General features: G+C 50.3%; 1 protein-coding gene across 7 annotated transcripts in view; it reads right to left on the reverse strand.

The window, feature by feature from the left end:
- Positions 1-2,441: 2,441 nt before the first annotated feature.
- The window catches only part of TTLL5 (tubulin tyrosine ligase like 5), a 272,493-nt gene continuing 253,080 nt past the window's right edge, over positions 2,442-21,854 (reverse strand). For 4 of the 7 annotated variants that reach the window (XM_075531000.1, XM_075530999.1, XM_075530997.1 and 1 more), the window contains exon 34: positions 2,899-3,070. In XM_075531000.1, the coding sequence (XP_075387115.1) occupies positions 3,051-3,070 (20 nt within the window). In that variant the 3' untranslated portion in view covers positions 2,899-3,050. Of the gene's footprint in view, positions 3,071-21,854 lie in introns of all 7 variants that reach the window. The other 3 variants (XM_075531002.1, XM_075531001.1, XM_075531003.1) reach the window with 3 other exon arrangements.

Consider the following 21,854-nt stretch of genomic DNA (forward strand, 5'->3'; position numbering starts at 1 on the left):
TTTCCTCTTCTGGGAGATTGTTTCTAGCACAGTAAAAGCCTTGCTCTGCGGTAAAGTCTGACGCAGCACACATCCTTAACTACCCTTTGCTAATTGAGGGCCCAGAGCCACCATCAGAGGGAAGTGGAATCTGGGCAGAGACGTGCTCTGATGCCCAACGCACTTGCTGGGTGTGAGTACCCTGGGCAGCGGGGGGACTGAGGGTGCCTCCGCCATCTGGAAAGATGGTACTGTGCCTCACGCCTGCTTTCCGCCTGCGGTTACTGCTACTCTTGGCCGCACAGAGGCAGGTTCTCGGGATGAGCCTGACCTCCGAGGATGACAGGATCCTCTGGCGGGAACACTTGCAGATGGACATGCGCTACTCTCACACTCGCTGCCCGTCATCAACACCCCCCTTTGGAGAAACCGCATCGTCTGCAGCAAACGGACCCAGAACAGGTTAATTCTGTTATCAGTGAAACGAGAAACCCTGGGCCTCTTGGCCTGCAGGTCTCCCCGTTGCTCAGCCAGCCCAGAGCAGCCCAGCAGTCTCTGGAGGAGTTCACGTCCACCTGCAACGAGCACGCAGAGTGACACCCAGCTGGCGGCCTCAATGGAGCGCGTTCCCACTGGGAAAATTGCCCATCCCACGCGCAAACGTGGAGGTCAGCAGACACATACATGCTTCTGTGTGCACACGCGTGTATGATCATGTTCCTTTGGGAGCTTTCCCAAAATGAACGCTGGACTTCTCCCCTTGCTTTGTCCGTACCCCACCAGTTTCACCGACTCTGCTAGCCTTTAGGGGGATGTGTTCCTGTGTCCCTGCCCTAAAACCCTGGCTGGCAAGGGTGTGCTCCATCTCCAGGGGAGCCAGTGGGTCGGACTGACAGCACTGTGCGCACCCACCCCTCTGGCCACGGGCTGCCGCCCCCCCAACAGGCAGACTCAGATTTCAGCGTTTGTGGAAATCGCCCAAAGGCTTCCTCAACAGTGGCCTTTGAGACCACAGCTCCCATGCCGAAGGGGCTGCCTGGAAGCAACATTCTGAGCAGCCCTGCCTGACCGTCGGCCTAAATTAGGAAGAGACATCTTCCTAGCCTTCGGACACACCGTCTCCCATCTGCCCTGACCTTGAGGGCAGCCTGGCCGGGAACACTGGCCTGTGGTTCATACCAGTGAACCATCGAGCAGGTGTGTTGCCCGGGGTTCCCCCGGGACAGTGCAGCCCCTCAGATACCATGTGTCCTATTGATGGCACAGTGAGCCCGGCCCACACCCCTTACGAGGCACTGCAGAAGCGTGGACCATGGTGTATCCATCACAAATGCTCACGGGATGGCAGGTGCCTGGCTGCCACCTGATAGGCCTGAACCCACCAGGGTTCCACGGGAGAAAGGCCTGGCCATCTGCTCCTACAGAGGAAAGCAAGGATCTGGAGTCCGGTCTTAGCAGCTACACAGTACCAAGTGCCCGCAGTGAGCCCTTTCCCTGAGGATCAGGGCGGAGTGGTTGCTGGACCGCTGTGATTGGTTACTAGGTGATTCCAAGCCCTCCAGCGAGTGGGTCTAACTGTTCTCTTATGGGGCTCGTAGCACAATGCTCGTTTTCACAGGTCCGTAAGGAAGGTCTCCCAGTCAGGTCTACTCACCAGGACGCCACCGAGATACCCTAGTTGTCTTCTGACAGCTGACAACCAAACGAGCCAACAGCGAAGATGCGCCTCAAACTGCAGCCCCCAAATCCCAAGAGCATTAGGCATACATCTTTTCCTCTCCCCACAGCCAGCTGGCCTCGGCCTCATCCCTCACAAGCAGCAAATGCCCCAATCTGCCCAAAGCATCGGATGGTAATTAAACAAGTCCTTTTTTCTCTGCCTCTTTGGGGCCAGTTTTCTTTTGGGATTCCGATTCTGGGTCTGTAACATCTTGTCGAAATCTCAGCGCCTGCACTCGTGCCCATGAACTCCCCAAAGCAGTGTGGTCAGTTCTTCAGTGGGCTCAGAGGCCTTTTCTCGCAGAAACCTCCAGCCTTTTTCTTTGTGCAGAAACCAGGGGAGAACGTGGGACTGGTGAGGAAGCGTGAGTGTAGAAGGCCAGGCAGGAGAGCAAGCATGGGCCCCAGCGCAGCCGTCTGATGAGCAGTTCAGGGAAACTGCAGATGGGTAGAGTCGCAGGATGGGCCAGCCTGCCTGCCGTGTGCCTGATCGTGGAGACATGTGGACTTCCCAGGCTCCTCCGTTGCGGTGTGGGAACTGCCCCTGGGGAGTAGTAACTGCCCCACCGTTGGCTAAAACACTATGTGAATGTAAACTATCTCTTTATAGTTCACACTCTGAAAATGACGCTCCCAAAATGCCTGGTGTGCTGAAATGAGGAGCTGGTCTTGTTCCCATCTTTCTTGTGAATCCTGAAGGTTGGGAAATTAGAAAATGGGGGGCGGGTGGAAAAAAAAGGAACTAAAAATAGAATTACTTTATTAATCTTAGAAATTAGTAATTCCAAAGGATGCCTTTACCCTGGCTCCCTCGGTCAGCAGTGCCTCTGCTGGACCCTGAGACCAAGTCCCTGGCGATACGAAGGGTGGGTGAGGGGGTGTCCCCTCTCCCCTCACCCCTCTGGAAAGGGATGAAGGTCTTTGGTAGGAGGTGATGGGGAGAAGATAGAGCTTTAACACTGCAATCTGGAAAAGACGCGGAAGCCAAATGCAAATAGCCACTGGTTTATATCGCCTCTGTTCGGTAGCAGGACAGGCCGAAGCAGGATTGGGGGAGCGGGGGGGAGGGGGTAATAAAGGAAGTCTAGATGCACAGGCGCTCTGGCAGGGAAGCGTGTCAGTGACGTCCCCATGGCCAAGGCCCAACAGAAACCAGCTGCTTTGCTTAGTCGTCGTCCCAGCCACAGGCTGGCCTGGCTGATGGGCAACCACCTCCCACCATATGGGCTGGAAGACGTTGGGGACTCTGGGGCAGCCCCCACCCCCGCCCCAAACACGGTGGCACCCCTGTAGCCCTCTCAGCCATGTGACCAGGATCAGGGTGTGTCGGTCCTTCCTCCAAGTGTGGTTCATCATTTAGTGTGAGCAGGATCTGAAACGACAAAGGTGACCGCTCAGTCTCTGAAATGAGGGCCCGACTTACGGGCGGTAACGTGTGGCTCAGGACACATCCCCGAGGGATGGAGATGCTGAGAGGTTCACGCCAGTGGAGCACACTCTTCAGCCACGTTCGTTAGACACCGGGGGAGGGGCGGGTGTCTCCTTTCGCCGTGGATGTACTGCTCAGCGTTTCCTTTCCCAGAATGGAAACAATCCGTCCCTTTAGCTCGTCGACAGAAGATGCCTGCCACCCATGCCGAGTTTCGCCGGAAACACGGTCGGCATTACGGATAACCATCCAACTACATGGACCACCCCTTCTATATAGGCTTTTGTGTTTTTCCAAACCTTCCCGCAATGTCCTGCTGCCTGATCCTATTGTGCTTTCGGCCCACCGCGTATGCCTTCATGCTCAGCAACCATTAACCTTGAAGCCTCTGAGAGACCAGTCCACAGCCTCGTCTTCTGATGGCCCTGAATTTAGCATGTAGCCATCTGTCGTCCCCCGCCTAAACATCTGTCTTTAGGGTAAGTATCAAAGGCATACAGTATAACATATCAATTCATCATGTACAACGTCGAGACTCATTTCCGAGACACATTACATTCTTCCACTGTGTAACTATCCTCCCTCCTCCTCCTTCCCTTTAATGTCCAACAAACTCACTGCCCCGACGAATCCTGTCCCCTCTTCCTATTTGGGATGACCTATCTACTGGATCCCATTTAGGTCGTTTTTCAAAAAGCAATTTTGCCTACTACATTAGCGTAGGAGGGAGCTTCCCGAATCTTGTGAGAAGGCTCCATTGTCTTTCAGCTCCCATTTCCCCGCCAACTTCGTGTCCTCCCCTTGGCTGTCGACCCCACAATTCCACACTGAGGCGCAGCGAGCACGACACTCTCCTAGCGGCGGACTGGGGTCATCTACGAGAGCAGTCACAACGTCCCGTAAAACTCTCTCTCTCTATATATAATACACAATATATATTATATACACATATATATTATATACATATATATAATATGTAGACATTGAAGAGCGGGATTGCTGGGTCATAAATTCTTACATCGTCAACCTCTCGAAACAATGCCCACCGGGCACTCAGGGGATTGGCGCAGCCCACTGGAGTTTTAACGAGCAGTTTCTGGTGTGGGAGGGAGCTTGGGCAAGCAATCTCGTCAGCTCTCTAATGGGCACATGTGAAATGCTTGGGCACGTTTTTTTGCCCGTTCCCCACCGAGTTGGTTTATTTTAGCAGCGTTAGTGAACTGTGATTCACGTATCATGCAATCCTTCCGTTGGATGATAAAATTCAGTGGCTGTTAGGACATCCAGCATCACAATAAGGTTTAGGATAGCTTCATTTCCAAAAGGAAACCCACAGATGCTTAGCCATCACCATCAATCTCCCCATTCCCCCAGCCTTGGTGACCACAGATCGACTTCCCGTCTCCACAGAGCGCCCTGGCCTGGGCATGTCGGGTGGGCGGGATGAAACGATATGTGGTCCTCTCTGGTTGGCTAGGAGCGCTTGACTAGTTTGAGCATGTGTCAGTAGGGCTCCATTCCCTCTTGCACTTGATCTTCGCCAAATGGAAAAGATGCAGTTCTATTTCTTTTTATGACTGAACTATGTTCCATTGTGTGGATTTGTTGCTTGATGCCACTGACTACAGATTCAAGGAAAATGAAGTCTGACAACCCCATCGTTTCTGCATTTCTCCCGATGCTGGCTCCCGGGCCAGCTGGGAGGACTCTGTTTTCTCTATGGTGACACATAATCAGACTGAAGGCTGCCCATGGCCTTTAACCTTCATCAGTAAGGGTTTGGAGTTCTCTTCGCTTTCAGGAAAGGAAGGCTGTCACCTGCGTGTTAAGCGAGCCTTCCTCCAATCCTGGTAACACATTCTTCTTCACACAGCTCAGCTGCTTGGGTTACTTGCTCAGCACACAGACCGGTTAAGTATGGCGAAAGGTACAACTCCTTGGCAATCCTCTTGTCTGGTCAAAGAACTGATTTTGGGTCTAAGTACCAGTTCCATTTGAATGCGGTTCTGGAATTCCCACTTGGCAGTGTTATCCAGAATGTGTTCGGATCCACGCAGGCATACCTCTTTCTAGAATAGTCTGCTTTCAGTCGAGCCCAGATCTAGCTGACGTCAGCAATGAGAGCCCTTGTTCCAGGTCCTCTTCGGAACCCAGCTGGAATTGCTGGCGGTTCCCTTGGATGGCCTGCTGCAATCATGTTTAAACGTCCTGGAGCACAGTCAGTGATACTGTTTCTTAATTTCTGCCTTTCGTTGGATTGCTCTCCTTTTGAAGGGGTCCGCATATGGTTCCCTGCCAGGTGGCTGACCGCGTGGCTGCCGGTCACCTTTCCTGGCACAGATACGTGGTCACTTCCAGTGACGGAGCCGCTTCTTGAAAGAACTCCACAGGGATTCCATCAGTTCCCGAAGCCTGATTTCTCCACAACGCCGTCGGTGTCAACTGAACTTCTTCCTTCAAATCCATCGGCTCATGATCTTAGGCTACCTCCTAAAATGGTTGAATCAATTCCTTTGATACGTGAATTTTTCTTTACATTTAAAACTGCTCTTGTTGAGGTCAGACATCAGTTCAAGTTTACGGCCGTCCTTCCTCTCCATTTCGGAGCTGTTTCTCCCTGTCAACCCAGGCTCACCGCCTCCTCAGGTTCCACTCTCTCTCGCTCCCTTTGCAATGTGACCCCACAGAGGTCGTCTTAAAAGGGCACAATGCAGAAGGCAGACTTTTCAAACTTGTTAAGCTATTTTTTGCCTTTTAAGATGACTCCAGGGGATATTTTTGGTTTAAGGTTTACGATTACCTCAAGAAAATATTTTCAGAGGTTCACCTACCTCCTGTGGCTCCAGAAAGTCCGCAACAAGTTGGCATTTTGCTTTGTGTTTTCCCTGCTTTCACCAAAATTTTCCTATGGGACCTTTGGTTAAAATGTTCAGTAAGGACAGCCACACACACCAACGTGCCACAATTGTCCTATCTCCCTCCCATCCCAGCGGTTCTCAACCTGGGGGTCGTACGACCCTCTCCCAGGGGCCACCCGATTCATTACAGTAGCAAAATGACAGTGATGAAGTAGCAAGGAAAATGATTTTATGGTTGGGTGGGGGGACACCACCCCATGAGGAACTGTCTGAAAGGGTCTCGGCATGAGGAAGGTGGAGAACCCCTGCCCTATTCTTTCAGGCCCAATTCAGAAGAGGATGTGGAACAGGGGATATTATTACTGATGGCAGATGGATCTTGGCTGAAAGCTGTGAATACCAAAAAGATGTTTACTTGGGTTTTATTGACTATGTCAAGGCACTTGGCTGTGTGGATGACCTTGAGAAGAATGGGAATTCCAGAACCCTTCATTGTGCTCACACAGAACTTGTGCATGGGCCAAGAGGCAGTTGTGTGAACAGAACAAGGGCATGCCGCATGGTTTAAACTCTGGAAAGGTGTGCGTCAGGGCTGTATCCTCTCACCCTGCTTAGTCAATCTGTACATTGAGCCAATCATCAGAAAACATGGCGTCTATGAAAAGGAGTGACACTGGGATTGAAGGAAGGCTTATTCATAACTTGTGATATGAAGATACTGCCTCCTTTCTTGTTGAAATTGAGGAGGAATTAAAGCACTTGCGGATGAAGATCAAGGATTGACGCCTTCAGTGTGGATTATAACTCAATTTAGAGAAAACCAACATCTTCACAACTGGACCGAAAGGTTTTATCATGGTAAATGGAGAAAAGATAGACGTGGTCAAGGCCTCTGTCTTGCTAGGTTCCATACTCAATGCTCATGGAAGCCTCCGCTGAGAGATGAAGATCAGAGCTGCATTGTCGATCTGCTGCACAAGACCTTTTCGAGAATTGAGAAGCAAGGGTGTTACTTTGAGGACTAAGGTGGGTCTGAGCCAAGGCACGGTATTTTCTACTGCCTCATATGTAGGTGAAAGTTGGGCATTGAATAATGAGGACCAAAGAAGGACTGATGCATTTGAAGTGTGATGCTGGAGATGAATATTCGAAGTACCATGGACAAACATCTGTCTTGGAAGAAGTGCGGCCAGGTGCTCCTTAGGGGCATGGATGGTGAGACTTTGTCTTACATACTTGGGACATGTCAGGAAGAGACCAGTCCGTGGAGAAGACTCCGTGTGGTAAAGTAGACGGGCAGCAAAGGAGAGGAAGGCCGCCAAGGAGCTGGACTGACACTGTGGGTGCAACATGGAGGCGATTGTGCGGATGGCGTGGGACAGGGCAGGGTTTCCTTCTGTTGTGCCGGAGGTTGCTGTGGGACGGAGCTGACTCGAAGGCAACTGACAACGGCAACACTACAACTCTCCGATTCTCCTCCTTCCTCTGGTGCTCCAGGCACAGAGACCAGTTGGTATGCCCTGGATGGCTGCTTGCACACGTTTAGGATCCCAGGCACTACACAATGAACACAATAAACAAGAGGTAGACCAGAAGCAGAAAGCACGTGATTAAACCAATTAACTGTCCCATGAAACCATGATGGTAAGCTCCAAACCAAGGGGCCAAGTCCCACGAGATGCTTGGCTGTGCAGAGCACCCCAACAACTGCTCTTGTTCTGGTTGAACCACCTAAACTAGGGGTTTCAAAAAGCTTGCAGAGAAATTAAAGTAAAAGATAAGGAAATAATAATAATGGACTTTTCAACCCATCTTTTCGAGCCCTTCTGTATCTACCATCCTAATTTTTGCCGATTCAATTTTTTCTTTTTTAAAAATCGTTTTATTAGGGGCTCATACAACTCTTATCACAATCCACACATACATCCATTGTGTAAAGCACATTTGTACAGTCATTGCCCTCATCATTCTCGCCGATTCAATTTTTGTAAGTGGACAAGTTATAGACAACTGCAGTGATTGCGGGGCGATTCCCCATCACCGTTAGCCTTCCTTTGCCCCGCTCATGCCCTTGGCAGCCTCTGATCGCTTTGACTTTTACAGAGACACACATCTGTCTTTTCTTCCCTTTTTATGGAAGTACGGTCACATCATGCTTTCCTTGTGACTGACTGATTTGGCTCGACTCAATGTCTTCACACTCCATCTACACCGTAGCATGGGTCGAAACACCCTTCTCCTCCTGACAGGATAGTACTGTGTGATATGCATGCGCCATGTTTTGTTTATCTGTCTGTTTGTGGACAGGCACGAGCTTTTCTCTTTCACTTTTTAGCCAACGTGACTAGCGCTGCAGTGTGCGTCAGTGTACAAGCCTTTTCTCGGCTTTCTCTATAAAATCCCTCAACACTGCATTTCAAGGCTTGAAGTGCTCAGTTTTTTCGACTTGGGAAATGCTGAACACACCGTCTCTGGGTGACGGCAGTCCACTTTATTTACAAACTCCTCAGCTAACTTGTAAGTTGTTTCCACCTCAAGGCTACTGGTTATGACGCCGCTAAAACTTTCACCTATAAGCGCTGCTGCAGATAGGTTTTCATTTCTCTTGGGTATGGGGAGCCGACTTGGAAGAATGAAATGAAAATGGAAACTTTCCCACCAACTTTCCGAAGCTTCATCATCCACCTGGGAGTGCCAGTGCCGCTTCACCTGGTGTACATGTGGCACAGTCGGTGTCAACACAGTGCTAGTAACGCCGTGTGGGAACGTTTGAAGGCTGACAAACCTTCTCCAAGGTTGCCATCACGACCCATACCAGGACATGCCCACTAACAGCAAGCAAGGGTTCCCCATTTCTTCACACCCTCGCCCAAACTTGTCAGTGATTGCTTTCACGGCCACCACCCTCGAGGGCGTCCTGTGTGCTGACTTGAATTTCCCGATGGCTGATGATACGCAGCAGCTTTCCATTCGTGTGCCCTTCTAGAGAAATGTCTATTCACGTCCTTTGCCTATTTACAAACTGGATTGTCTTTTCGATTAGGAAGTTCTAAGAGTTCTTCATGTGTTCTAGAAACCAGTCCTTTCTCAGATTTGCTTTGAAAAACAAAACAAAACATAAACTCCATTCTCTGGGTTGTTGATTCATTTTTGACGGTGTCCCTTTGAAGCACAAGTTTTAAAAAGCTGATGATGCCCATTTTATCTGAATTTTCTTTTGTTGCTTGTGCTCTGTGTATCACATCTAAGTGCGCATTAATTTGGGAGGGCTTCGCTCACGGGGCTTGGGGAAGCGTGCGTGGGTGTTCTGTGCTACAACCATCCTGTAGCTCACCCTCCAGCACCCTCTGGGTGCCTTCAGTATCTGCTCTTTGCGTGTGCTGCTTTTCCTCATGTGTCGTGTGTCCGTGTTTGGTTTTGAATCTGGAACTTCCTGTTTCTGAAGAGGAATTTTACCTGTTGGAATTATTGAGGCTTAGGTTGAAGAAGGAGTCATATAGAAAGAATCTGCCCTGGTGGCATAATGGCCTACGCACGGGGCTGCTAATTACCAGGTCGGCCGTTCAAACCCTCAAGATGCTTCGTGGGAGAAAGATGAGGCGTCTGCTACTGTCCTGTGGGGTCAACTGAGTAGGAATCGACTTATTGACAGGCTTGGTGGTTTGGGTCTGGGACCAGCTAAGGGTCACTAAGACAGGAGAACTGCCCCTTTGGGTTTTCAAAGTGCCAGCAACACACAATCTGCGTGGGCGTTGGGTGGCCCATAAATCCTTACGGGAGCAGAAAGCTTCCTCACCCCCTTGGAGAAACTGGAGAGTTCGAACGGCAGACTTTGTGGTTAGCAGTCCAACGCATAACCCACGATGCCACCAGCTGCTATGAGCTGGAATCGACTGGCTGGTAGTGAGGGTCCCCGCCCACCCCCCTTTGGCTAAGGATCACCTTAATCTCAGTCTTCCAGTAGGAAAGGGACCACATTCAGTTTACAGGAGGGTCAGCTGGGATGGTACATTCCCAGGGGCGTGTCACTGACTCCGCCACGGAGCACCAAGGTTTAGGGCACACAGGGGTTCCGTAGCGCCTGCGGCGGTTTGGAGGAGAAGGTGTTTTTCTAGTTGATCTTTACATGGAAAGGATGAGCTCTCTGGGATCCCATCTTTCGGGGAATCCCACCTTGGGGCTGACTTGTTGCCCCGCGCACCTCACCACCCTATGTTTGCTCTCGACGGCGTTTAACCTCGTTTCTATTCCGTGACCCGAGCCTGGGATGTGGAGCTAAGACAGCACCGTTTGGCTTGCCGCACGGCCTCTATGAGCAGGCTCAGACCCCGACCCAGCTCGCTCTTTGTACTTTAGCAAACTCACCCTTTGAAGCCAACCTTTCACTCGGACACCCAACTCCGGAACTTCTCCCCCTTTTCTCCCCTCAAATGGCTATAGGTCTCACTGTCTCTTTATGCCAGTGTTGCCCAAAGTGGGGGATACTGCCTCCACAGGGGGTGGCGAGAGCCCATGCTGGAATGACCCGGGGGCTCCAGAAGCAGGCGCCTACTCTGTGTCCTGGTGTGGGCATCACCAGTGGAGGGAGGGGTTGGCAGGGGCTGCTGAGTGGTTTTCTCTGACCAGGGAGCAGTAGGGACCTAGGACGTCAACATGCCCCGAGCAGCCATTCCATCCCATCAAGCCACCCAGCCTACCGGGTTGGTTCTGAGGTCAACAAGCAACACCAAGGTAAAATGGCAAACCTCCCCTTCCAAAGCTGAGCCTCCTGTCAAACACTGGCCTGACCACTGTCTGGTTTCCCTCCGGCCTCGAGACCTGGCTGCTCCGCAGAGAGCAGCTGTTGAGGGCCTCCGTGAGTGGAACCCTGCGATCTGTATCGCACTTCCCAGGGTAACACGCCCCGAGAGGGGCGCCTGGGCACACTGCGGGTTCATTCTGAGGGCGAAGGTCGCCCGGAGGACTGGTGTGTGGGGCCACTCAAATGCCCACCCGAGTGTGTCTGGCTTGCACTTTCTCTCCACTATGTGCCCACATCCCCCGCTCCATCCTTGGCGAGCAGGGGCCCAGAGCAGCCGGCACTGGGAATGGACACGTGTGCCCAGGAGCGGCTCGGTCAATGTTCCATCGGCGGAGGGGCCGCGGTGAACAGCAGTGAGATCCTGGGGAGCAAAGGGCTTCGACAAGGTCACAGACTCTGCTTTTGCAGACAGCCACGAGACCAGGCCAGCCTCGAGTCCTTCCTGCCCCCCCACTGGCTGCCTGAAGGAGAGAAGCCGAGCTCCCCCAGCCCCTCTGACACAGCATTTCCCTGCCAGGAAGGCAGGCGCGGGCCGCAAGCTCTGTCACCTGGCGACTGCAACCATCTCCTGCGCTATCTGGTGCCGGACGTAACCACCAAGCGAACAGGTTTTCTACACGGTGCCCCTCGGGTTTGTGGCGAAGGCCTTGCAACGTCCCGGTGTGGGAAGAAGGAAGCGGAGGAGTCCATTTATTTATATCTTGAGTGACACCAGCAGAAAGGGACAGCTGGGGCGCGAGGGCCAACCTGCTGCTCCCTCACCTTCCCGGCACGGCGCCAGCACGGAGGCATGATCCCTTTCACGAAACCCTGCCTGGTGACATGAGCGCCCGGCACAGCTGCACGGCTTGCTCCGCAGCCCCCGCCCTGAGGAGTTCCGAAAGGCAGCCACGTGGCACAAGTGCCCGAGCTCCTGTGCCCGCCTGGGAAGCCTTTTGAATTTCCAATGAGCAGTGTCGCATTTGTTCCAATTAACATGCTAAACGCAACGTGAGCTTGAGTATCCTTCTGAGCAGGAAGGCTTACTTTCTAATTCCCAGAAGAGTGAAGGCCGAGCAATTTTAGTAGATTCTATTCTAGGGGACTGAAAAGGGCCAAAGTCATGTATCCACGAAGTCTAATTCCTTGGACTACCTCACGTAGACAGCGACCTTCCATGAGCAAGGCCTGTATCCTCCACTCTGCCTCAACGAGGCCCTAATAATCTGAATTATTACCCCGCTTCACAGCTGGACACCCCGAGCCCCAAAATTCTAATCCTGACACATTAACCTTTAAACGCTGTATCAAAGCCACTCAGTGATGCTCAGTGTTGATCAGTGTCTACTACATGGACTGTTCCATCGAACCACACGTTTCCAATAGACGCTGTGGCTCTAAGAGGAGAGAACATGGGAACTCTATTGCTTTCTGTCCGTCTGGCCTCCTCCTTCCCTCAGTTTCATTTTAGATCCTTTCACTCCCTTTGGGAAATTGCGCCCCCCCCCTCAAGCTCCTCTAGTCTAATCAAGTGATGGCCAGACTAAAAATGCCCTCTGGATCACAAAGGTTGACAGGTGAACCACACCTGGTGAGATTTCTCATTCCTTTGATCCGTCTGCATCAAAAGGTGGTCATGTGACCCAAGCCTAGCCAATCAAAATCTTTCCGTAGAATTTATAGACACGGAACTAGAAAGAGGAAAGGGTTCTTTTACACTGGGATCATTAAGCTGGAAGAGGAAGGCCCAGCACATACCCCTCTTGCTAAGCAGACCTTGTAGGATGCAGGAGAGGTGGGGAGAAGGGTCAGTAAAGCTATGAGAAACTCAAAGTAGAAAGATGGAGAGAGGGCATGTGAGGCAGAGACAGATCTAGAGAAAGGAAACAGTGACCACATGAACTTCTTAGATTTATCTCACCTTTTCCCGCCATGTGAGTAAATGAATTCCTCTCGCTCTGAGGAGTGAGTTGGGTTCTGGGGCTTTTAAGTCAATTCTGACTCTCAGCAACCCCGTGTGCAATGGAACAAGCCACCCCCCGGCCCGGCACCGTCCTCCTCCTAGTCATTAGGAAGTAGCCACGGTGCTGGGTCGTCTCATGGAGGCTCTTTCCCAGCATGCTTTCCTTCTTCAGGGCCCGCTCCCTCCTCCTAACATGTGCACGTGAGATGAAGTCTCACTGCCTTTGTTTCTAAGGCGCATGCCGGCTCAGCTTCCTGTAAGACAGAAGAAGTGCGTTTGTTCTTCTTGTATACCATGGTGCGACATTCTTTGCTGGCACCGAAATTCATTGTCCTCGATTCTGCTTCAGCCTTAGTCACTGTGCAGCCTCTAACTGCCGAGGCTACTGAGAGTCCCGGGGCTACAGTCAGGTGGACCTTAATTCTCAGCATGGCAGCTTTGCTTTCAACACCTCTCAGGGACTGTCCTTTGAGCAGATTTTCCCAGTGCAACACACAGTTTGCTCACTTGAGTGCTGTGCTCACGAACATTGATTATGGAGCCACGTAAAACTTGGGTTTTGATGTTTGCAGCCAAACGCATTCTGAAGACTGTCACTGAGACACAGATCCAGGAAGCTTACCAAGCAGCTCCTGTCTGGAGGGCAGAGGACACTGAGTGGCACTCCTTGCACTTGCTGCAATGAGATCCCTCCTCCTGCTAGAGGGCTCCTTTTGTAACCAGCAGGGATCTGGGTTCACAATGACTCACAGGTGAATCCTATCAGCATCGTCCCCCATTTTCAGGGACAGGTCGGTTTGGTGGGAGTTAAGAGACTCTGGCTAGCAGAGCTACGTTAAATAATTCACTGCTCCTGTAAAGTTACATGTTGCTTTCCTCCATGTTTTAGTTAATATCTCTCAGCAATTATTCCATTTCAACATAAGTAACAGCTTCGAGGGAACTCTTTCTGTAGTACTATTCAAATTCCAAGATACCTCTTTAGTCTGGGTCATCCTGTGAGAGCCCCACCACCTCCCTGGTAAGGAAACAGAAACAGGCCTCTAGAACCAGTCTGTCATCTTGTTATCCTGAAAACAGGAGATAACAGGAAACAGCTTCTTCCTCTCTTCAAATAAAGCCCCCCCCCCAAGAAGACAGTACCAAGGAAGGAGGGGCTAAAGGCCCAGCTTTACGTGTGGGGCTGCAGCTACACCTTAGAGTGCTCTGAAAGGTTAACGCCAGCCTCATGCTGGCATCTGTGAAGAGACCAGAGAGAGGGCTGTTGGCTATTGTTTTAACCCTGGGTGGGAGTCATGACAGCTTTGCCACGGACTCTTGATGTGAGACAGCAAACGATAAGGCAGTCAAGCTGACAGTGCTACTACTGTTAGAGGCTGAAGCCACCCGGATTCTGGTGTACAAACCGGGGATCGGATGCCAGCTGCCTATCACCACAAAGCAGATGTCCTCTGAGTCTGTGTTCATCAGTTCTCTGCTTGTAGCGTTCTTCTCAGTAACTTTCTAAAGGCTCCTGAAAATGTGTGCTGTTTCATACAAATTCTTTCAAAGGCACACCTGTAGCCCATCACCCACTATTACTCCTCGCTTGATTTTCTAAGGTGGTGTTATGTTCCATTGTTTGTCCCCATCGCTTGCCGACTACCAAATAGTTTATTTTCTTTCTCTTTTTTTTGGCCTATGAACAACTACAGAATGAAGGTTAAGAGTAAATTCTCAACTGTTTTTGTGAAATTCACCAAGATTTTGTTTAGTTTTACTTTCAGTAGCTTGTGTTATTCAAACGATGCATGTATTTTCAGTTCTCATACCTAAAGTTACAGTTTGAATAGACTTTAAACGTCCCCCTCTCTTCCGCTCACCCCCATTGTCACTATGCGCCCTTCGTTGAGAAACACTGTGCTGGACTCACTGTACCCTTCTCTTCAATCTAGGAAATCTTGTCCTAACTAACGGGTGACATTTTCTTATTTCCACATCATACAGCTTCACAGAATGGTGGCTAGACAGCATCATGTAGAAAGTGTCAATATGTCTCCCCCCCCCCCCAATTACTTTAAAAAAGAAAGAACAAAGGTGGCAGGCAGCCTTTAAGAGATGATTCTTAAGTGATCCCCTCCCGTTTCGGGCAGTCGGGGCACTAGGCTTAATGACACACCTCTAACAGCCCGAACACTGCCAGAGAGCACTGCCAGGTAGGGAGGCAGCCCTCTGGCGAGGCCGGCCAACAAGCACGTGAGTGAGCCGAGAAGTGATTCCCCAGTCTAACCTTCAGACGAGTCTGGAGTCTGCCACCCACAACTTTCCTGACACTTGAGTCTGGATGCCGACTCAGGGGAACGGAGAGATACTAAATGCATCTTGTTTCAAATGGTGAAGCTGTAGGGGAATTTGTTATGCAGCAATAGGTAACAAATACGGCCAGTAACTTCACCTACTAACAAAGAAAAGCGGGCATTCACTAGAATGGTTTCGGTCAACGAGTATTATAGCAACTTGAGCTCATTTCCCCTCTATCAACTGAGATCAAGTTTCTCTTTGCTTCAAACCCTGCTACACAACTTCACAAACAAATGAGAATTGGTGTATCTTTCTGCCACAAGTAACTGAGCCACCGAGGGCTGAAGATTGAGACTGCCTGATGGCAAAAGCAAAAAATAAAAAAAGGCACCGACATTTCCCTAAGCGACCTCTCACCCAGTCTGCACAGTAGCGTGTCACAGGGCTGGCACTGAGAAAGAGATTCCGACAATGAGCCCAATGGACAATTGGATCATGTGAACGTCCACCTCCATTACCCCGAGACTAGAACTAGCCCGTGCCTGGCCATCGCCACCAAGGGCCCCAGAAGGATCACCTTAGAAAGCCTGAAGAGAGTGGGCGAAGATGGGGAGCCAAGCTCTGAATCCTCAAGATCAGGTTTACTGGCCAGGTCAAAACTGGAGGAACTCCCAAGCTGATGACCCTTTGCCACTTGTCGGGTCTAGGACTGACATCCCAAGCACTAGGCAGGTCTCTAGGGAAACAATACCACTGGGAGGTACACACACTGGAGAACATCAGCCAGCTGAGAGCAAAAGGGTGGCATTGACCCAAGGACAACATTCAGAAGGGTGAGGAAAAGAGAAAAGGAAACAGGAAACCCAGAGAGGAAGTGAGGGAAGTTCTACTACAAGGATTGCAATGAATGGCATGACACGACATGCATCTAAGTTGCTGAATGGAAAACTGATTTGCTCTGTAAATCTAAGCCAATTCACCCAAAAAAAAAAAAAAGGCAAGTCCAGAGAATAGAAAAGAATTCTAGAGACAGGTTCTAAACTCCCTAATGTAGGGGCTCCCAACATGATCTGCAATGGGCGCAGGCACGGGGGTACTAACTCTGCAGGGCTCCGTGCTGTCCTGCACAGGGGGGCGCGGGCTGGGGCTGGCCCGGCGGCACCCGACAACAGCAAACATAACCTACTTCAAAGTGGTCACCTTACAATTTTTATTCCCATTTTATCTACATGTCATACAGTTTGATAAGTCCATCATATCAAGAAGTGTTGAATCAACAGAAAAGTGGGCCAAGGGAGACTCAGTCAGTGGAAAGCATGACAAAATAATAGCAATGTATAATCTATAAAGGGTACATGAGGGAGGAAAAAAAACAAGGAGCTGATCCCAAGGGCTCAAGTAGAAAGTGCTTTGAGAATGACGATGGCAGTATATGTACAAATGTGCTTGTTAACAATGGATGGATGGATGGACTGTGATAAGAGCTGTTAAGAGCCCCCCCCCAAAGTAATAATAGTTAAAGAAGAAGTGCTGTACAATTGTCACCATATTCAATTCCAGAACATTTTCTTCCTTGTAGTCACTGTTAGTCATGTAATTATTACTACATAGTTGATCTGAACATTCTTCAGAGCCTTAGCTGGTCACTCTTAAATCATGAAACAGCAGCAGAAATTGGTCTTGCATCCAGTATCCATGCGCTGAAAGGCTGTGGCACCCCAGCCCTGGAGGGATGGACGTGAAAGGCACAAGCCCTCCTCCCTCCGGGAGAATTAGACTCTAGTGGTAACGACCAACAAGTACAATGAAACAATATATTTGACCCTTAATGTAACTTGGCTCCACTCGCAAACTAACACAAACAAAAGCAAATGTACTGAAACAGTTTCAGCTCTCAGCAACCCTGCAGGGCAGCCATGGGCTGCTCCGGCTCCCTTGGGCTCCCAAGACTGCAGCTCTTTGTGGAGGAGAAAGGCTTGAGCCGTGGCTGGTGTGTTCAACTGCTGACCTACTGGTTCGTAGCTCCGTGTGTAACCCGCTCTGCCACCAGACCTCTAAGATTGCTTGAATCGTCTGCTTCACGCTTTCCTGTGCTGCTGCTGGGATTTTCTTGCCCTCTTCATTTTCTCAGAGGACATTTAAGTAAAAATACATAGGAGCATTTGCCAAAATTCGGATTTTTAATATGTTCATTCTCTGAATTATAGGTTAGGGACCTTATGATTTATTTAGTTTTTCTTCAGGTACACCAAATGTTGTGCTGATCATAATTAATTATGCATAGGAAATTCCCACCAGGCACCAGAGGCCACATGAGGATGCTAAACTTCTTAATGGTAGAGGTAGAAAACAGATGTTCCAGAACCCTTTTTTAAAACTCCAGTTACTAACATCTAGGTTGGCCTGAATAGTTGCTTTGGCTCTTAAGTTTGTGTGTGTGTGTGTGTGTGTGTGTGTGTGTCCCAAACTAGAAGTCACTTTGCTACAAATGAAATTATTTTTCTTCTTCCTGGGAGTGAGATTTAGATATTGCAGTTACTGTAACTGGCTGGTGGACAATGCATGTGATAGACAATGCATTTAGTACATTTTGGAGTTGTACCTCATTTCTCAAAGTATCCAGATGTTAATCAGTGCTATAGGAAAATAGGGTACCAGGTCTGATACCTCAGAGAAACCCTGGGCCCCAAACAAATTTCTTTCCTGAAAGGCTCCTCCAAGACTTCAGGTTCACACGGTGTGAGGGAGTACACGGGGACTAGCACTTCACACATGCAGTTGACTCTTTTTTTTTTTTTTTTTTCGTGATCCAAGTGAATTTAATGAGAGTTAAAAGAAGTTTCAGGTTTTACGCGGCACCCATAGGATTCCTTTGACCATGCGGCCTGGCAGAGACTGCCCCAGGTCACGCAAGGATCTCTCCCCACCCACGAAGACGACCAGACCGACCAAGGAAGACCCTCTCCCAAGACCCATGCAGTTGACTCTTTAAGACTTTGTGGGAAGCGCGCCTTGTGAAACACGGATCAGATCTTAAGGGTGAGGAGCTTTGGTGACTTTCCCAGATTTGTGTTAGTCTAGGTAGACTAGAGAAACACATTCACAGACACTCATAAATGCAAAGACGCTGAATGCAGGAAGAGCACCGACCAGTGGGTGAAAAGTCTTGTGGGTCCAGTGACAGTGGAAGCATCTCAGTGCTGGCATGGTGGTCTCCACGTGGCTTCTCCAGCTCCACGGCTCTAGTGTAGCTCCATGTGTCTTGTCATCAGGAATAATGCCAAGCAGAGTCTGTGTGTATCTGGCCTCCAGGGAGCTATTGATCTCCGTGGCGCCTCCAAATGAGGCCATCAAGCTGCGACCTCATTGACAGGCTGGACTCCACGTCTTCACAAATTGACACCAGATTATGTAACTGCCTCGCCCACAATCATACAAAGAGTTACAGAGGCAAGCTGTGACTGGGTTTTTCTTCTTATTTTAAATTGGGTCTTCTTCCCATGATCACACACTGTGGGGACGCCACTCACGTTTTATCCTTGAAGTTGAAGAAGAGCACAAACCGGGGCTGCTCACCCACAGAAATTCTCACCCGGGGTTCACACTGGTTCCAACCAGCCCAGTAACAGCCATAGGCCTGACACTGGTACAGATCTGAACTTTCAAGAAGTGGGGAATTCGGAGCATGAACAGGAATGGGACGTTGGAAAGAGGCAGTGAGCCCTTTTGGGAACCTGACTCGACACGAGATTACTGCCAGGCCTGTGGAGAGTGACACAAATTCAAAACCGTGTCCCTGTGGCTGGCTGACTTGGGCCCTGCTGTTTTCAACAGTCAAGTCGAGTGATTTGGAGGCTACGCGACGTGCACGCACGCTGCTCTGGTTTTCTGAGCAGGAGACTAAGTTTCTAGCAGGGTTTGGATCCATCCTCTGTCCCTCTCTGGCTCACTCACTTTTTAAAAACGGTTGGGGCCGATTTGGGGTCGCTCAGTTGAACATAACTCCATGGGGCTGAACTGGTTCGAAACCCCCGTTCCAACTCCGGAGACTTAAAAGATTCATTCTCCTGCTGTAGCAATGACAAGATGATCTTCCAGGGAGCCTGTCAGCTGTTCTATGGCCATGAAATCAACTGTGGGGGTGGCGCGGGGGCGCGGGGAGGGGGAACCTCCGTGGGATGCTTGAAAGAAAAATGGACTGATGCCGAAGATAATTCCTGGAACAGATGTGAAACCTAATACTTCATATCAGAGCCCTGCCCCGCCCTTCCTGAAGGGAAGCGAAATAGCAGGATGAACCTGCTCTTCATCAGACCCTGCGTTGTTGCTTTCAGGAGCTCCGTGACCCGGGCAGATTCCATTTCCTGCTACTCCCTGTCCTAGAGCAGCCAGGGCCGAGCCCAGGCCAGAAGAGCCTTGCGTGGGGCTCTGTCATCACCGGCGCCCACGGAGCAGTTGTCAGAGAAACATGCATGGCAGTCCCAGGAGGTCAGCCTTCGCTTTACCCCCAGCATGTAAGGCAGCTGGGTTGCCCCGCCCATGTGCCCTTAGGACAGGGGTCTGTACAAGTAACCACCTCTGTGGAGCACTGACAGGCTCACCCATCCAAGAAGGAGAAATTAGAATTCGCTTTATTATATTTTTAGCGACCCTGCGGGGCAGAGGAGGCAGGTCTCAGAAGGTTTCTTGGTTGTGATCTGTACAAGAGTCAGGTCTTCCTTATGTGAGGCTGCTAGGTGGGCTCAAACCTCCGACCTTTTGGTTAGCAGCTGAGTGCTTAACCACAGGGCCACCAAGGATCCTTACTTTAAATAAGAGCTCTCTAAAAAAAGTACACGTAGACGTTCCCTTAATACCATCAAAGTCAAGATTTGTGAGAGACTGATGGATATTTTAAAAATACTCTAAGAGTTTGACCAGGGAATGACAGAACAGAGCAGAAATAAAAGTATTTGCCAGATATGTATAAACTATATAGTCCTCCCAAAGCTAGCTGTGCCATGTCTCGCTGTGACTGACCTGCTGTTCAAGGGTCAGAACATTCACTCTCCTTTAAGAGCTAGCATAAGGAAGGCTCCCCACTGCCCTCTCTTCACAAGGAAATGTTACTCTGTTAACCCGCCCTCTCTTCACAAGGAACTGTTGCTCTAACAGTTAACCCCTGCGGCTACGCTACGGAGTCAGGGAGCAGGTGCCTTCTTTTCAGGTCAGGCTTGATGAAAGAGCATGCTGCCATGCCCCACAGTAATGAACACCAGGAAGATCTCAGAGAGGCAGGCATCTCCACACTTCACCTTTCAACGTCATGTCACAAGTAGGTAGCAGGACAGCTCACAGGGTGGGATGCCTACGAACGGCAGGCTTACAGGGATTAACAAAGGGAGAGAAGCAATTGGTGGCCCGGATGACCTCATTCTCAGCTGCTCTCCTGTGGATTTAGAGCACAAGGTGAAGCTTAAGGCCCTGAAAGGCTAGTCAAGGTCCCTCTTGCTCTGCACTAAAGCCCAAGAAATACCACAGTGCCAGACCCCTTCCCAAACTGGGGAGAAAGCAAGTCAGGCCAGGCCCGGGGACAGCTGCTGTCCCCAGGGATCCCACCATCCTTGGGAGATGAAAAACTGAGGGCTGAAGCTGAGCTTTGCAGCACACCTGGTTCCCTGGTTCAGAGCAGGGGGGCAAATATTGGTTGAGTTAAAGATCAAATGCTACAGATTTGTTGACAAATCTAGCCGTTCTAGTGCATATTGGCCAGCTCCGGGTGTCATGCCCACTTCCCCCTAGCAGCAAAGACGTCTGAGGAGGTGGTATTTAAGCTACACATAATTGTTCACAGTGGCATCATCCTTAACAGCCAGAAGGTGGAAGCAACTCTAATGTCCACCAACTGATGAGTGGACAAGTAAATAGCACAGACAGGTCACAGAATCTTACTCATCTGAAGAATCTTACTCGTCTGATTTACCCTCCACATCATGAGTAGGCCTTGGTAACGTTGTTAAAACTTTTTTTTAAAAAGGGGAACAGATTTACCTAGCATCTTCCTTTTACCCCTTCTCTACTCTTACAGCTTGGAACACAGACACGGTGTCCCTAGGAACAGAAAACTGGTGCTTCATCCTGCCCGAGAGCTGGTGTTGAGGGGGAGTGGAGTGGAGCAGAGCATGGCTTCTCAGCAATGTCCCTGCAGAAGACACCAGCCCTGGACCTCTCGACATGCAAGGAAACAGTGTCTCTCATTTGTGACGCAGCGGATCACTGAGTTTCTTCAGCGGTGGAGAAGGGCCCCCCAACTAATCTACGCTTAGCTCGACTGCCAGAAGCGCCTGCTTCATGCCCACCCAACTTCTTGTTCCCAGTAAGAACTGCTGCCCCTCCAGAAAGGTCAGGAGGCCTGGGGAAGATAACCAATCTCTACTCATGCATGTGAAGGCAGGAGACCCAGCTGGTTCTTTACACCGACCCCTTCCTGGGCCTGGCTCTATCAAGAACCGAGAACGTTGAATCGTTGGATGAATGGAAAGCCAGACCAAACCACACCTGTCCCCCACACTGCCAGGAAACCTGCCTAGTAAGAGATTACAAGTAACACCCAGACACTACTGGGAAGATAAGGCTTACAGGCCTGCGAACCAGCCACGTGCTCCATTAGGAAAGATTGCGATTAAGCACAACCAGCCCAGAGGGGACCGAGGTTTGCTCTGAAGGGGCCAGTCTGCAGGTTCTGGAGTACAGCCGCCTGCGTGTGGACTGAGACCTGGATGCGTGCCTTTTCTGATGATCAACGTGGGTGCAGCGTGATGTATTTGATGCTGAGCAGACTGGCCGGCACATAACAAGTGTTAAATA

This window comes from Tenrec ecaudatus, chromosome 14 (assembly GCF_050624435.1).
Source record: "Tenrec ecaudatus isolate mTenEca1 chromosome 14, mTenEca1.hap1, whole genome shotgun sequence".
Lineage (NCBI taxonomy): Eukaryota > Metazoa > Chordata > Mammalia > Afrosoricida > Tenrecidae > Tenrec > Tenrec ecaudatus.